This window comes from Salmo trutta, chromosome 3 (genome assembly GCF_901001165.1).
Source record: "Salmo trutta chromosome 3, fSalTru1.1, whole genome shotgun sequence".
Lineage (NCBI taxonomy): Eukaryota > Metazoa > Chordata > Actinopteri > Salmoniformes > Salmonidae > Salmo > Salmo trutta.
This window is the reverse complement of record NC_042959.1, coordinates 33,352,004-33,370,587: the sequence shown is the minus strand read 5'-3', so window position 1 is coordinate 33,370,587 and position 18,584 is coordinate 33,352,004. Positions and strand designations below refer to the sequence as shown.

At 44.4% G+C, this 18,584-nt stretch overlaps 1 protein-coding gene across 1 annotated transcript in view; it reads right to left on the bottom strand.

Annotated features, from left to right (window-relative positions):
- Positions 1–18,584, bottom strand: part of LOC115173515 (testican-1) — a 243,506-nt gene that overhangs the window by 25,939 nt on the left and 198,983 nt on the right. The window contains exons 7-8 of the mRNA XM_029731676.1: positions 17,563–17,695; positions 14,964–15,087 (exon numbers count right to left, since the gene is read on the bottom strand). Of these exons, the coding sequence (XP_029587536.1) occupies positions 14,964–15,087; positions 17,563–17,695 (257 nt within the window). The remainder of the gene's footprint in view (positions 1–14,963; positions 15,088–17,562; positions 17,696–18,584) is intronic.

Here is an 18,584-nt window from a genome sequence, read left to right as displayed (position 1 = left end):
CACCAAATTCCAATCAAAATGTCCACTAGATGCCAGTCTTTTTGGATGTCTCTTGGCCGAAACAGTGCGGACGACGCCAATGCCGACGACTGTAAACATCCATAGAGAGATTGCATTTCTGGAATCTTCAATTGAATTCCAGCTTCAGTGTCTAGAACAAGATAATCCATTCCAGGACAATGGAAAATGAGACAGACTGTTTGGATGATAAGAGTATAATAGAGGGAGCGTTCACATTGACATGGAATTCCGAATGACACAGACAGAGAGAAAGCGAGAGAAACAGAGATTACTTTGACACCCCATCTTTTATGCATTTCCAAAAGGAAGAATTAAAGTAAAAAAAAAAAATAAATAAAAAAAACTATGAGATGTGATTTTGAAGTACGGTGGCTGAGACTGAGTTAGGACAGTGTGATGGGGATTACATGCACATGAACACTACCCCCCCCCAACACCACACACAACACAAAGTGACAGTGACAGGGTCTCTGACAGTGACAGTGGAGGCAATGGGAGGCGTAATCACCCACTTCCTTTATACGGTTCAGTCAGTCATTATCAGCTGCATTGAGACACCCGAGACAGTAGCCCGCTGCACCCCAGGCCAGTGTTACCATGACGTAAAGGCACAGTGACAGCCATCCCTCGCCGCCGGCGGTGATATCACCGCGACAGAGCCACACTGTCGGCGGCATCAATCCCATTCGCTCTGCAATGGCTATACCACTCTCTCTCTCGCTTTCTTCCAACATTCCACAGGGTTCTGCTCTGTGGGTATCCCTCTCCACTCCTAGTTGTTGAAGACAGTCATATATATCCCTCATGTATTTCCCATGTGGGATACGAACCCAGGTCTCCCATGGGAGCAACTAACATATTAGACCAAGAGGAAATTCCCTACTGGACCGAGGGCATGTCCGCTACATTCATTTATTCATTATGTATCCTCGTGTATCCCAGAACATTCCAGCAGTGGGAATTCCTCTGGCTAAACTGCTTCTGGAGGGCCACAGTGTGTACAGGGCTAATCAATAATATGCTGCTCAGCCTGGTCATAAATTGACCTGTTTAGAGTCTCAGCTCCGGCCACAGATATCCACAGGCCAAACCATGGCTTACCCCACCGGCTGGTTATCCCAGGATTGGTAAACTACAACAATAAATGGTAAAACTCATGCATAAGCACACAACTGAACCAACATATTAGTACTTGACAAGGCTTCCATACAGCTATAAGCTATATAGTCAATACCAGTCAGTCACGTCCTCTCCTCCTAATCCTCATCCTCTGCTTCCCTCGCTCCCTCTCCTCTCTTTCCACCCCCCCTTCCCTCCTACCTCTTAACCCCTAACTCTATCCCTCCTCTGTCTCTCCATCCCTTTATCTCTTTTCATTCGTCACGCTCTCCTCATGCACCCCTCTCCTCTACCTCCCTCTATCCCTAATCTTCCTTTTTACATTGCTCCCTCTTTCCTCCAACTCTCCTTCCCTCCCTCCACCTCTTCCCTCTGTCACTGGCATGTGCAGTGTGATGAGAGGCACAGCAGTGCTATTTGTTTCCTTCTCTGTGATGAAGGTTAACCCGGGTTCAACGAACGCACAACGTGCTCTATTGTAGTGCGGCCGGGTGTCACAGCTAGGGCAAATTGAATTTAGCCAGGGGATTTAGCTCATTGAGAGTGGGCGATTCAGCTGCTTTGTGAACCCATCTCTGGCGTTACCATCCAGCTAATGAAGTAGCGCGGGTTGAAGAACCCTAGCTCACACCCACCGGCTTAGCTTAGCCTGTCTAATTAACTTCAAATTAGACCTAGTCCCCATTCCTAGTGAATTTCTATCAGAGCAGGTACCAGACGTTCCAAAAGGACGTAGCTGTAAGCCGAGAGGCTCACCATGTGTAATTACTACTAAACACTAGTTCATCAGGAATTGGAGGGAAGAACAAATAAACAACGAAAGCAGTATGAAAGCCCATAATGGACAAATAGGACAAAAGGACACATTCTTTTCTCTACCACAGTCTCATGTGGGCATATTCTTTATTCATTCAATTCGAATTTGGTCCTGGGCCACACCATCCGACGTCCCATAAATATTTCTCTGTTCCGAGTTGAGAACAGCGGCGTTTTCATTTAGTAGGTTACTGTATGTATGTCAACAGCCCGTGAGCAGGTGTCGTGGGCAGGTGTGCCCGATACGCAGGGGACCTCCAGTTCAAAAGTCGCCAAGGGGTTAAACACCAGCCGTGTCTACCCAGCATGCAGTTCTGTCCACATATGGTACTGAGCTGCGGATCGACCACTATCTTCCCAGCCAGAGAGAGAGAAAACAGAGAGGGGGGGGGGGGGGGTTACGTGAAAAGAAGGAGCGGAACCAACTCATAAACTCCAGTTTTAGGAGTCTCAACAAATGATGGATAGCTGTGAATAGAGGTGACGGCGCGTAAACAGAGAGAGTGAGAGACGGATAGAGAAATGAGGGCGAGCGAGTGCTTTGACTGGCGCGCACACACATCCATACAATACACTTATAGAGAATCAGTGTTGTCCGGGTTTATCGCAGAGATACCTAGCTCGCAGAGAGTTTGACAGGCTCCATTTGGTGCCGTCAGGAAACCCAGAACCCGTCCACACTACCACCACACCTTATTAACCGAGCCTTCACTCACATTACAGGGGAGGGAGGGAGGGAGGGAGGGGAGTCTGAGATCAAACCTGAGCACCCGTCCATAACTCTTATTTAACTATCCATCATCCCCAGTACAGGAGAAGAGTGGGTGAGAGATAGTGGGCAGAGAGGGCAGAGTGTGGGCAGAGAGATTGACAGAGTGTGGGCAGAGTGTCAGAAGAGAGATGCGAAGAGAGAGCAGACTGATATATGATGGACCATAGTGCTGCTAAAACAGTTAAAAGGATTCTGGGGAGAGTTTTCTTCACCTCATAAAACACCTCTCCTCAATTCAACTCATGGCACAGAATGACCTAGGCTAGTCTTGAGTTGGCTTTAATGCTCTCCAACACACACACACACACACACACAAACAAACACACCTAATTTAAACAGCCTACACAGTTTACTTCCTGCCCTCTGGAGACACACTCATCTTCAGCGCACATCTCTCCAGAATGCCTGTTTAAACTGAAAAACCCCAGTCTGTTCAAGGAGAGAGAGAGGCAGAGAGAGAGAGAAAGAGAGATCAAAATGAGGAGAGAGGGAGAATAAAGAGAGTCAGGATTCTTTATATAAATGTGTTGGGTCATCTGGGGCTGACAGAGAACCCCAGGGGAGGATAAGAGGACAAAAAACACTTGAAAGTCACTTAAATCTGCCTTAACCTATGCAGAGACTTTAGTATCTCCCTCACAGACACACACACACACACACACACACACACACAAAGCGAGGCTCTCAGCACTCACAATTAGGGGGTTCCATGGAACAGAGAATGTGATTAATTAGGTAGCCAGCAGTCAAGTTGGGGAAAAAAAATTCCACTCTACGTTCCCTCCATCAGACAGGCCGAGACTAATGAAGGGGGGGTGATATAACGAGAGAGCGTTAATTAATTAGCACACATTTTATTTTTGTCTCCTGTTAGTCTCCATTGTGCCTGATGAACTCTGGGACCTGTGTATGGTGTGTTAGCACCCCTAAACAAAGAATGATGAGGATAGACCAGCAGGGGATAGCTAGGGTGTTCACTAACTGCCGAGGGTGTGTGTGTGTGTGTGTGTGTGTGTGTGTGTGTGTGTGTGTGTGTGGACAGAGACGAGTCGTTATTTCCCACTGGGCTGGGTTTTTAAATTTCATGAACCCAAACATTATCATGCTTTTAAACAATATTCCAGCTCTCTACTGCAACTCCACAACTCCCACTGCTATGAGTGTGCAGTCAGAGAGAAGTGAATTAATGCCCTGAATTAATGCTCTGAACATTAACGAGAGAGAGAGAGAGAGAGAGAGAGAGAGACCCAAAGCCTACCCACTAAGCCGCTACACAGATGGTAATGCGCCATCACAATCCTCGCTCTCTTCCACTACTCTCTTCTATCCCATCATCTTTCCCTTCTGCTAAATCCCCCGTCACTCGATTCTGCCTCTTTCGATCCCCACTCTCCTCCTTTCCGCATCCTACAGTGGTTCCTCCTTTAAAAGTTGTGAGCGTACGCCGCGGGACTTAAGAGGTAATTTGTGGTTTAGTACGGTACCCTGCGTCACCACTTCATTGGTCCAGACCAGCGCAAGGGGGAGTTAGAGCACTGATTATGCTTTTGGGTCCTACTGTGTCTCTAACTGACAATGAATGGGCGACATAAACCTAATAGAAACTGATAATTGTGCACGACTTCAGTATTACTTACTAAAACTGCTGTTACACTAAGGTTTTTATTATTTTATTTGGATTATTTTGCTGTTACTGTGGTACTGTAGGCCACTCCCGACCGGTCACATTATACAGCGCCTGAGTGGTGCAACGGTCTAAGACACTGCATAGCATTGTAAGCTGTGTTGCTACAGATGTTGGTTCAATACCCGTGCCAGCCTCGACTGGGACACCCATGAGATGACTGTAGGTTTTTGGTTTTTCTCCCTCTCAAATCAGAAATAAATCATTCTAAATAAAAACTGGCTTTATTTACAAATGAGTAACAATGTCTCAGCCCATGTTCAAGAATGGCCTTTTTCCTCACTCGTTTTACGTTATTTGAAAACAAAATCTGGGATAGGAAATCTGGGATAGGATAAAGTAATCCTTCTAATTTAGAATCCTCCAATCCTCTAAATGTAATTATTGGTGGAAAATATTTGTAGATATACTGTAGGCCTACCATAGGCGAAATGAGTATTGGTTACACTACAATTAGGAGGTGGAAATGTTATGCCCTTGAGATATTCATTTAGAATCATCTTATGCTGTAGCCTACTCCTGGCCATCACGTTGTATAGTGCAATATCTTCCATTCCATCCTAACAGAAACCCTGAGGGTTTGTTTTTCTCGGAATAGAAACACCATAATATTAATAAAATTAATTAAGTCAAATTTCTTAAACTCAATCCCATGTACTATGTTATCACAATTTTTTTTTTTATTCTCTAGTATTGCCAATATAGGAGACTATCAAATGCTTCTCAAAGTTGCCCTATGGTGGTCAAACTACCACTAACTTGCATTAACGTAAAAAAAATGGCTGACAATTAAATAACGTGCCATAGAATGCTGCAGCAGCCCGCAAGGTGTGCTGCAGTATGACACAACTTTTAAAGGAGGAACCACTGTATGAAGCTAGCTGAGCGAAAATGGAGGACCGATCATCCATTCACTCCCTCCTGTCTACCTTCTCCTCCTCTGTATCCACTGCTAAAGCCACTTTCTAGCACTCAAAATGTCAAGCTTCTACCCCCCCCCCCCCCTCCCTCTGCAGACGACTTTGTCAACCAATCAGCCTACTGCTTCACTGGTCACACTCACACATTCAGTGGTTCCTCAATTAAAAGTTTTGAGATTATGCCGCGGGACTTAGAGGTAATTTGTGGTTTAGTACGTTACCCTGCGTCACTGTCTCATTGCTCCAGACCACCGCAAGGGGGAGTTAGAGCACAGATTATGCTTTTGGGTTCCAAGGTCTAATGTGTCTCTCCCTGAATGAATACTGTCAACGAACGGGTGATATAAACGAAATAGAAACTGATATTTTGTGCACGACTTCAACATTGAGTTTCAATGAACTGAATGATGAGGATGAAGAAGGTGATTGAATTTAGAACAATAGTGTAAGAATTGCTATGCCTCTGTCCTGCACGCACACCAGAAAAAATACATTTATTTTTTTGTTTCTACCTGGTCAGAAGAAGCTGTAACTAGACTGTAGTATATTACTTACTAAAACTGTTGTTACACTAAAGGTTTTTATTCTAAGAGAAACGGAAATTTTCAATAATATTCCATGATATTCTTAAGGTACAGTTGAAGTCGGAAGTTTACATACACCTTAGCTAAATACATTTAACCTCAGTTTTTCACAATTCCTGACATGTAATCCTAGTTAAAATTCCCTGTCTTAAGTCAGTTAGGATTCCCACTTTATTTTAAGAATGTGAAATGTCAGAATAATAGTAGAGAGAATGATGTATTTCAGCTTTTATTTATTTCAGCACATTCCCAGTGGGTCAGAAGTTTACATACACTCAATTAGTATTTGGTAGCATTGCCTTTAAAGTGTTTAACTTGGGTCAAACGTTTCGGGTAGCCTTCCACAAGCTCCCCACAATAAGTTGGGTGAATTTTGGTTTGTAGGCCTCCTTGTGCGCACACGCCTTTTCAGTTCTGCCTACAAATTTTCTATAGGTTTGAGGTCAGGGCTTTGTGATGGCCACTCCAATACCTTGACTTTGTTGTCCTTAAGCCATTTTGCCACAACTTTGGAAGTATGCTTGGGGTCATTGTCCATTTGGAAGACCCATTTGCGACAAAGCTTTAACTTCCTGACTGATGTCTTGAGATGTTGCTTCAATATATCCACACAATTTTCCTCCCTCATGATGGCATCTATTTTGTGAAGTGCACCAGTCCCTCCTGCAGCAAAGCACCCCCACAACATGATGCTGCCACCCCCATGCTTCACGGTTGGATGGTGTTCTTCAGCTTCCCGCTTTTTCCTCCAAACATAACGATGGTCATTATGGCCAAACAGTTCTATTTTTGTTTCATCAGACCAGAGGACATTTCTCCAAAAAGTATGATCTTTGTCCCCATGGTGGATTTGGAGCAGGGGCTTCTTCCTTGCTGAGCGGCCTTTCAGGTTATGTCGATATAGGATTTGTTTTACTGTGGATATAGATACTTTTGTACCTGTTTCCTCTAACATCTTCACAAGGTCCTTTGCTGTTGTTCTGGGATTGATTTGCACTTTTCGCAGCAAAGTAAGTTCATCTCTGGGAGACAGAATGCGTCTCCTTCCTGAGCGGTATGGCGGCTGCGTGGTCCCATGGTGTTTATACTTGCATACTATTGTTTGTACAGATGAACATGGGACCTTCAGGTGTTTGGAAACTGCTCCCATGGATGAACCAGACTTGTGGAGGTCTACAATTTGTTTTCTGAGGTCTTGGCTGATTTCTTTAGATTTTCCTATAATGTCAAGCAAAGAGGTACTGAGATTGAATGTAGGCCTTGAAATACATCCACAGGTACACCTCCAATTGACTCAAATCATGTCAATTAGCCTAACAGAAGCTTCTAAAGCCATGACATAATTTTCTGGAATTTTCCAAGCTGTATAAGGCACAGTCAATTTAGTGTATGTAAACTTCTAACCCACTGGAATTGTGATACAGTGAATTTTAAGTTAAATAATCTGTCTGTGAACAATTGTTGAAAAAATTACTTGTGTCATGCACAAAGTAGATGTCCTAACCGACTTGCCAAAACTATAGTTTGTTAGCAAGAAATTTGTGGAGTGGTTGAAAAACGAGTTTTAATGACTCCAACCTAAGTGTATGTAAACTTCCGACTTCAACTGTGAATGTGTTGACTGAAAGAAGCAGCAACTGATGTCTGCTAAATACTCTAGTTGATGGAGTAGTCACATAGCCTTGGCACCTACTGCACATAAAGCTGAGAGACTCACTCATTCATGGCTTCGGACCAAAATAAGTACCAACAATCTTTCTGATCGTTTTTAATAAAGAAATGTTTTGACTGACCTCACACTGCACCATCTCCGTCGCCCACACACGCTTTAAACATTTGAATAATAAAGCAAATTGAAGATAGAAGCCGGCTCTTAATGAGCTCCGAGAGCCGATCTGTTATCCAACGATTATTATTATGATGATTATTAATCCTGCATTATAAAAGACCCTTAGATATTCTCACAGACCAGATTTGCCTTAACAAAAAATTACATGAGAAGCGCACATTTGTAAATCCCAAACTCTAAAAGTAATTGGAAAGGTAGATTTAAAAGGTACAGTAGTAGTCAAGTGACATGACCAAACTTAAACGGACTGAAAATATAAGTGATTATAAAAAGTCACGACTCTACAACTGACCGCTAGTTTTGGTCTAAAATAAGCACGGTCTGTGAAGAGCGGTTAACTAAAACAAGCAATGTTTGTTAAAAAAACACCAGGAATATATAGACCTATGAACACCTAAAAAACGTGAGTCAGGGTTAGTGCTTTGTGTATATTATTGGTTATTCTGACCTGGATGCCATGTACTACAGTCTCTAAAAGGAAAAATATTACCACTGTCTCTTGCACATGTCATTTTCCTTTCATAATGCATCCTTATTTACAAAGCGATTATTATTATTATTATTATTAACCCTGCATTCTAATTATATAAAATTCTCTTAGATATTCTCACATACCAGATTTGCCCTAACGAAAAAAATAACCCTTAGATATTAATTTAGAATCCTCCAATCCCCTAAATGTAATTATTGGCGGAGAGTCACGTCATTGGCGGAGAGTCAGGCGGCATTGGCGGAGAGTCACGTCATTGGCGGAGAGTCAGGCGGCATTGGCGGAGAGTCAGGCGGCATTGGCGGAGAGTCACGTCATTGGCGGAGAGTCACGTCATTGGCGGAGAGTCAGGCGGAGAATGACGCGTTGAAGAGGGCAAGGAACCAGATGGAGTCACAATCCATGTCAGACGCCTGTGAGCTCTGGAACTACACCTCCTGTTTGTGGTCTCTGCAAACAACGTGTCCTTGATGAAAATACCTGTCTATTTCTGGAAGAATCACCCCGATTAACTCTTTAGTCATATCAGTTTACCTATTTGCTAATGGTTTTGCCTATACCTAGCGACCTGTTTGAATTATATGAGCAAAAAATATTCAATTTTATTTGGAATGGCAAGCCAGACAAAATTAAAAGGGCCTATTGTCTCACCCCATGTTCAAGAATGGCCTTTTCCCCTTTCTTCAGATTACAACTGCTCACTTTCGGTTATTTGAAAACGGAATAATCTACAAAATATCGTTATTTTTTTAAACAAGGACTTGAAAATGAGATTGTGAACTTCGCAAACAACTTTTCCACTCCGAGAATGAGAATGGTAAATGACTGCAATTAATACATTCATTCAATACATTGGAATACAACAGAAGCCATCTACCCATGATGGACTATTAGCAGGACAATAGACTCTTAATAGCCCGGCTACTGTATGTGTGAAAATCCCCCCAATTTGCAATGTATTCGATGCTTAAATACTCAAAAGTTTGACATTTCTAATTCAAAACCTCATGCAACCGCAAAATGTCAGATAAAGCATACAGTATACTGTACAGTATCTGTTCATCAACATCTTTATGCTTCCGTTAACTTCTTCGGGATCGGTGTCCCTTCCACAAGACGGTTGAGCTAATGTAGGCTAATTCGATTAGCATGAGGTTGTAAATAACAAGAACATTTCCCAGGACATAGACATCTGATATTGGCAGAAAGCTTAAATTATTGTTAATCTAACTGCACTGTCCAATTTACAGTAGCTATTACAGTGAAAGAACACCATGCTATTGTTTGAGGAGAGTGCATAATTGTGAACATGAAAAGTTATTATAAAAGTTATAAATAAACATATTAGGAACATTTGGACAGTCTTGATCAAACATTTTTTTTACAGAAATGCAATGGTTCATTGCATCAGTCTAAAACTTTGCACATACACTGCTGCCATCTAGTGGAAAAAAAATCTAAATTGCACCTGGGCTGGAATAATACATTATGGCCTTTCTCTTGTATTTCAAAGATGATAGTACAAAAAAATACAAAAGAACGGTTGTTTATTCCTTTGTAGTATCTTTTACCAGATCTATTCTGTTATATTCTCCTACATTCATTTCACATTTCCAACAAAGTTCAAAGTGTTTCCTTTCAAATGGTACCAAGAATATACATATCCTTGCTTCAGGGCCTGAGCTACAGGCAGTTAGATTTGGGTATGTCATTTCAGGAAAAAATTGAAAAAAGGGGCGTATTCTTAATAAAATAATGAGAAAAAAGACTCAAAATGCAGATGTTTATTTCAACTACGTTTTAGTTCTACTTCCCCCCCAGCTCCACGACCACGGGTTAAACCTTGCTGAGATGATCAATCTATTTGTTGCATTGTTGTATCGTCAATTTCTCAAGCCAAAACATCTCGATGACCTTCACCAGTCCATCTTTGCTTGTAGGCTTGTAGAGTTACGTATGAATTTTTCAGAATAAAGTAGGCTAATGAAGGCAACAAATTGTTCCTTACTGGAACACCCAAAGTCATCCAATTGTTATAATAGGATTTGAAGCAATAGCCTACCCGCATGTGGTCAACTATTTCAGCACAGTTTCACACTGCTCTGAGACAAGCATGGGGACTGGTCATGATAAATCAATGAGACTTAGGGTTTCGTATTTAGTTTTTTCTTGGAATAGAAACACCATAATATTAATCACATTAATTAAGCTACATTTCTTAAAATCAATTTCATATACTATGTTCTTACAAAAAAGGTTTTAAATTCTCTAGTACAGCCAATATTAAAAACTGTCAAATGCTTCTCAAATATGCCTTCTGGTGGTCAAACTAGCACTAACTAGCATTAATGGCAACAATGGCTGACACTTAAGTAACGTGCCTTAGAATTCTTCTGCAGCCCGCAAGGTGTGCTGCAGTATGACGCAACTTTTAAAGGAAGAACCACTGTAACTAGCCTGTCTTGACCTCTTTCTCCCTTCTCTCTCCAGATGAAATCCTGCAACTAGTGATGTCCTGCTGCCCGACAACCTGCCCGCTCGACCCCATCCACTTTTCCCTTCTCCAGACCATCTCTGGAGACCTTCTCCCATTGCTCAATTCCCTCATCAACTCACCCCGTACCACTGGCTGCTCCCCCTCGGACTTCAAAATGATCACAGTCGCTACCCTCCTTAAGAAACCAACACTCGACTCCTCTGACATCAAAAAGCTATAGAACAGTATACCTTCTTTCTTTTCTTTCCAAAATACTTGCGCGTGCTGTCTCTGACCAACTCTCTCGTTATCTCTCTCAGAATGAACTTCTTGACTCTAACCAGTCAGGCTTTGATACGAGTCACTCAACCGAGACTGCTCTGCTGTGTCACGGAGGCTCTTCTCACTGCCAAAGCTGACTCGCTCTCCTTTATTCTCACTCTCCTAGATCTATCCTCTGTCTTCGACACCGTGAACCATCATATCCTCCTCTCAACCTCTCAGGACCGGGCGTCTCAGGCTCTGCACACTCTTGGATTGCATCCTAACTGGCAGGCCGCTCCTACCAGGTGACGTGGATAGGATCTGTGTCTGACCACATGCTCTCACTACTGGTGTCCCCCTGGGCTCGATTCTAGGCCTTCTCCACTTCTGTCTATATAACCAGTTCACTCAGCTCTGTCATATCCTCACATGGTCTCTCCTATCATTGCTTCGCGGATGACATTCAACTACTTTTCTCCTTCCCCACTTCTGACTCCCAGGTGTTGACACGCATCTCCGCGTCCTTGGCAGATATCTCAGCGTGGATGTCGACCCACCACCTCAAGCTCAACCTAGACAAGATGGAGCTGCTCTTCTTCCCGGGTAAGGCCCGCTCGCTCCAAGATCTCTCAATCACGGTTGACAACTCCATGGTGTCCCCATCCCAGAGTGGAAAGAACCTTGACGTGACCCTGGACTACACCCTGTCGTTCTCTGCAAATACAAAAGCAGTGACTCGCTCCTGTAGGTTCATGCTCTACAAAATTCTCACACAGGAAGAGGCGCAGGTCCTAATCTCCCGTCTGGACTACTGCAATTCGCTGCCAGTTGGGCTCCCCGCTTGTGCCATCAAATCCCTGCAACTTATCCAGAACGCCGCAGCCCGCCTGGTGTTAAACCTTCCCAAGTTGTCCCATGTCACCCCGCTCCTCCGCACACTCCACTGGCTTCCAGTCGAAGCTCGAATCCACTACAAGACCAGCAAGAGGAACTGCCCCTCCCTACCCCAAACCCTACAGCCCAACCCGAGTCCTCCGTTCTGCCACCTCTGGTCTCTTGGCCCTCCCACCCCTACAGGACAAGGAAGAGCCTAGTCAAAGCTCTTCTCTGTCCTGGCACCCCAATGGTGGAACCAGCTTCCCCCTGAAGCAAGGACAGCAGAGTCCCTGCCCATCTTGCTCTATTCTCCCAATTTACCACCTTTATTGACAATGTTTCGATCCAACACAGCAATCCCATCCCCAAATATATACATTTCACCCCACATGATCATTATGCACATGATGCACTGTGGGTGTGGATACATTACAAAATATGGCTATACAAAAACAAATATTACTTAAATCATACTTAGGATCATGTATACAAATGCCCAGTTGCCCATTATTTTGGCTACAATAGCTAAGAAGAGAGCTCAATGACTATGAAAGAGGGGTCTCAAAGGAGCATAGGGGGTTTAAAGGGTTTGTGTGTGTGTGTGTGTGTGTGTGTGTGTGTGTGTGTGTGTGTGTGTGTGTGTGTGTGTGTGTGTGTGTGTGTGTGTGTCTCAGTCACCAAATCTCAACCCAATTGAACACTTATGGGAGATTCTGGAGTGGAGCCTGAGACAGCATTTTCCACCACCATCAACAAAACATCAAATTATGGAATTTGTCGTAGAAGAATGGCGTCGCATACCTCCAATAGTGTTCCAGACACTTGTAGGATCTATGCCAAGGCGCATTGAAGCTTTTCTGGCTATTATGTTGGTGTTTACCTGTTTGTATAGCTGTATACATAAAGAGATGGAAAGGGGGTGTGCTCTCCATCACAAGCAGGAGATTACAGTGAGGGAGGGGATGAGAGTTGTTGCTTTATATTCCTTCCTCCCTCCTTACCTCCCTCCTTTCCTCCCCCTTCATTCTATGGAAAGGCCTTCAGTTATAAGTATGTCATGCAAAGTTACTACAGACAGACATGGCTGTTTCCTTGGTCTCCGTCCCAAATAGCAGTATGTTCTCTATATAGGGCACTAATTTTGACAAGGGCCCATAGGGAAAACGGCCATTTGGGAAGCACCCTTGGTGTCACTGTAATACCAAGCCCACCACTCTTAGTCCCTACACCAGGATTGTGTTTTGCCTTCCCCCCCCCACCATACACACAAGCCCCACACACACACACATTTACACACTCTATCCATCCCTCAGCACACCTTTCCATCTGGAGGAGAAAACCTCTCCCTGCTGTTTGCCTTTAGATTATATTTCTCTTCCAGAATCCCTCCATCCATCTCCTGAAATCCCACTTTCATGACAAGCAATAAGACACACACTCACTCCCTCACCCTCCAAACTGCTATACTGTCTTAACACACACTCACTCCATCACCCTCCATACTGCTATACTGTCTTAACACACACTCACTCCATCACCCTCCATACTGCTATACTGTCTTAACACACACTCACTCCCTCACCCTCCAAACTGCTATACTGTCTTAACACACACTCACTCCATCACCCTCCATACTGCTATACTGTCTTAACACACACTCACTCCCTCACCCTCCATACTGCTATACTGTCTTAACACACACTCACTCCATCACCCTCCATACTGCTATACTGTCTTAACACACACACACTCACTCCCTCACCCTCCATACTGTCTTAACAGAGAGAGAGAGAGTGCGAGAGAGAGAGAGAGAGCGCGAGAGAGAGAGAGAGAGAGGCGCGAGAGAGAGAGAGAGAGAGAGAGAGCGGCGAGAGAGAGAGAGCGCAAGAAAGAGAGAGCGCGAGAGAGAGAGAGCGCGAGAGAGAGAGAGCGCGAGAGAGAGAGAGCGCGAGAGAGAGAGCGCGAGAGAGAGAGAGAGAGAGAGAGAGCGAGAGAGAGAGAGAGCGCGAGAGAGAGAGAGAGAGAGCGCGAGAGAGAGAGAGAGAGCGCGAGAGAGAGAGCGCGAGAGAGAGAGAGCGAGAGCGAGAGCGCGAGCGAGAGAGAGAGAGCGCGCGAGCGAGAGCGAGAGCGAGAGGAAAGGAGGTGGGAAAGAGATGGCAACTCCTAAAACCACAAGGAGGTTTTTTGCTTATTGTACATTCCAGTGTGTGTGGGTGTGGGTGTGTGTGGGTGTGCGTGCGTGTGTGGGTGTGCGTGCATATGCGTGTGTGTGCATGTGTCCGCATATATGTGACTGCATTAACTTGATTGTCACCATCTCCGTGATGCATTCAGATTAACACTGCTCAGCCACACACACACCACCACCACTTTCTGGTTAAAAGATCTCGTCGGGGCTGTATGTGATCACCAGGAAAATCACTGACAGCTTACGAATCAATTCATAATGAACACATTTGGTCTCTTTTTCATAATGACAGGCCGTGTTTCTCCTAATAGCTTTAGTCGCACTGATTTATTTAAAACATACCATTATATCACATCTAGAACGGTAGAGCTCATCTATGCAGGTTTAAAATTCCATTAGTGCCGACGCAAAATGCACACACAATGCGCTTCATCCAACACGCAATACAACCGCTTGTACTCCGTCCTAACCTGTATTGAAATGCATCACGCGTTGAGTACTTGAAGTACAGCTGCAACACTGGTTTCACAATGTCAGCAGGATATCAGTAGTTGTATTGTCACCACTATGGCTGCAAATGTTGTACTAAAGAGAGCGAATTAGGTGGAGTATGAGCGTTGATAGCACAGTTACAGTGTGTTAGTAATGTGATGTACGGATACAGGCATCTTTAAACCAAACAAGGCCAGACAGAGGCAGCATGTGCTGTCATAATACCAGTGCTTATTTCACTAGATCAAGATGCTAAGCTGGGACAAAACTGGTGTGTGTGTGCACGTGTGTGTGTGCAACCAAAGCACTTCTTTATTTTGCCAATTCAAAAATCCACCTAGACAATGACTGACTGACTGATACTGACAAACTCATTGACAGACTGACAGGTTTAGGGTTAAAGGTTACTCACCGGTCTTCTCTGTCTTGTCTCTGTGTGGTTTGACCAGTTCCTGACCAGGCAGACATGGGCACGGTCCCTCACACTTCAGAGCGATGCTCTTCCCTGATGTGCACGCCTGGAACTCCAGCTTACACTACAAAACACAGAGAGTCATGGGTAGTGGAGTCTTTCTTCACGGAGAGGCAGATGAGGTAGGCAAGTCTCCCTTGAGGTAACGTTGGACATTCAGCTCAGATGAACAGATGTGGCCATTCAGAAGCTATGTAAACACACTTTTACACACAACACAGATGCTACTGGCGTTCAATCCTGGCTCGTGTGTTAGAGCATAGCCATGTTCTCAATATAACAGCAGAGTACAGTAATCAGGTCATGAATAAATGGAAATAGCCTTTAAATGCACTAAAACAATATCCCTGAAATAATGAACCTTCTCAAATGGATTGTAAAGACTTTTTTTCTGTCAAAATAAAATCCAATTTTCCCTCTGAGGGTCTGCAAGAGATGTGCGCGCACACACACACACACACACACACACACACACACACACACACACACACACACACACACACACACACACACACACACACACACACAGTCTCTCTCCTCTCAGCTCTCCCGTTGACACTTTCAATTTCACACATTCCAATTTAAATCCATCACCTCCTCCCTGACAGTTCTTAGATAGCGGCACTAATGTCGCCTAATGCAATTTGTTGACAAAGGTACGCCACTCTCCCGTTCTACACATATTGAATTATCTGTCCAGAGGGAGGAGAGGAAGCCTATGAAATATTCCCCAGAAAATTCAATTTGCTGCCATTTCCAGGCTAGTCAAACACTGTCTGTGTCAGTACTGAGAACATTCCGGAATATCTCTCTCGTTCTCTCTGTGTACGGCTTTGATATGTTTTAAATGATGTACAAATGCAGAAAAGAACCAGAAAATTAGGGAGGTAAAAGGAGAGGGGCAAGTACAGAGAACAGTAGAGGGAAAAGGAAGGAGGGAGAGAGAGAGCGATAGGGAGACGAAGGAATACTATATTTTTCTCTATTTCTGTGTCCTTACACTCTAATGACACAGTAATAGAGAGAATTAGGGAACATAAAAGCGAGACACAAAGAGAGAGAAGATGAGACAGAGAAAGAGAGAGTACATGATTGTTCCACAGTGAGTGGAGGGGGCTGAGAAATTCAGACTGAAGCACTACTCATCCATAGGGTTTAGGAGAGAGGGGGATGAGCAGAGAGAGAGAGCGAGAGGGAGAGAGGGATGAGAAGTGGAGAGAGTTAGGAGAGAGGAGCAATGTAAAGGGCTTTACTCTGCAAGCTACAGTCTCTCTCCAGAGATGAAAGCATCCTTCTGATAATGGGATCTGGAGTGTGTGTGTGTGTGTGTGTGTGTGTGTATGCATATGCATGTGAGAATCCAACATCATTTCACACTTTATAAGAGCACTACACTATAAGAGCCAGATTGTTAGCCCAGGCGCTAACCGTTATATTGCTGTTCATCTCAGTAGGGGCAACATCACTCTAGCAGCTAACTGAGGCCACACATTTATCCAGACCACTGAAGCCAGAGGGAGCAGGTGAAGGGAGAGGAGAGAGGGACACCACTGCCACCCCTTTCCCCCTCCCCTCCTTCGCTCTCTGATGGAGAGTGACACCCCAATCCCCCTCTCCACCTCTGAAGTGGATGAGGCAAAGGGGAGTGGGGGCGGGTGTGTGTGTGTGTGTGTGTGTGTGTGCTAACGACAGAACCCCCATGAGAAGAGGACTGATTGATCTCTGTGAATCTATGTGGCAGAGGATCGCATCCCTCAGTGGTAACGCAGGCCAGATTAGATTGTGTGTGTGTGTGTGTGTGTGTGTGTGTGTGTGTGTGTGTGTGTGTGTGTGTGTGTGTGTGTGTGTGGTTACAGAGTGGTATTTAGCTATTAAAAGGGCTTAAATTCTATGGGCATTTTATCTCAGTAAAGGTGACAGAGGGGGTGAGGTGGAGGGATGGGGGAGCAAAGGAGGGATAATTGGGGAGCGAAAGAGAGGGAAGAAGTGAACGAGACCGAGGGAGAAGAGAGGAGAAGAGGGAGAGGTTGTTTTTCTCTAGCCGAAGGACTCTGGAATCAAATGGCATCGGCAGACACAGTTCATCCTCTGCGTCATCCATCACGGCTGACGCGGGCATTTACGGAGCGTCGCCATTCCAAAGCTCTCTCTCTGTGTGTGTGTGTGTGTGTGTGTGTGTGTGTGTGTGGGTGGGTGGGTGGGTGTGTGTGGGGGTGTGTGTGTGGGGAGGAGAGAAGAAGGGGGGATAGGGGTAGGGAGGCTGGCGTGATGAGAGGATGATGAAGGGTGGATAACCTTTCTCCCCATTCTCAGATGATTTTGGCTGAGCTAACGTTTGACCTTGCTGTCATGCTATAGCTTCACAGATGGTGCAAAAGATTGTCACTGTCAGCCTGCTACATGCTACAAACATAAACAGGGAAAGACCATGATGCTGGTAGATCTGGGACTATAAATGAGCAGCCAAACAAGAGAGACTAAAGAAAGAGAGAACGAGGGAGAGAGAGAAGAAGATGGGTTGGGGTGGCATGCGTCTCACCTTGGAGGAGTAGGTGTGGCCGTCAGAGCCGCACACGGGGCTGGGGTGGATGACAGGGCACGTCCCACACTTCCCATGGGCCCCTGCTCCTGCCCAGTGTTTGTGGGCCAATCTTTCTTTTCTGGGTTTCACACTAAAGAGAGAGAGAGAGAGGGGGAAGGGCAGTGAGAGACGCGCGCATAATGCAATATAATAGCATATTACTCAAAGATAAGCGAACAGATTTGATTGTTCATTTCTATTCGACTCAGTATCTCGATTCCAAATGTCTGCGAGCACTGTGGTAAGAGACACAGGAGGTTGAACAAAATTGCAGGCGTTTCCAATGACAACAGTGGATTTTAAAGGTCCAATGCAGCTGTTTTATTCACAATAACAAATAATTTCTGGGTAACAATTATGTACCTTACTGGGATTGTTTTAAATTAAAATGGTTAAAAAAAAAAAAGACACAAAAATAGCTTCTTAGCAAAGAGTAATTTCTCAAGGAAGGACTGTCTGGGAGTGGTCTGCATGGGGAGGGGAAAACTAAATAGCTGCTATTGGCAGAGAGGTTTAGAACTCTTTTATCATTAACTAATAGTTTGAGTCGATTTTCACGTAAGGAACTCCCCACGCCCACATATTGGGGAAAACCACATTCTTTCCAATTGAGCCCCATTGTAAAAGAGGCGTAAACAAACAAAAAATTGCCGTCAATTTTTTGTTAGATAGAAATAACAAAACATGCAGAAATGCTGCTGTGCTGTTCAATGTACATGAACCAGGTCAAACATCCCGACCTACGGTTGGCAATGCTCCCACGTAGGGAAATAAGGACGGCTGCGAGAAGAGCCCCGTGGCTTCAGGCTATTCAGCGTAGGAGAGTGGGTCATGTGGGGAACCAGTGTCCAAGCAGGCAGCAACATGTAGTTGTGTGTGTGGAAAACATTTCATCACAGGTAAGAAAGACATTTAACTTGTTTAGTATAGTCCGTTTGTAACTCCACTCACATCTATGTAGTCCGTTTGTTTGTGTTGTT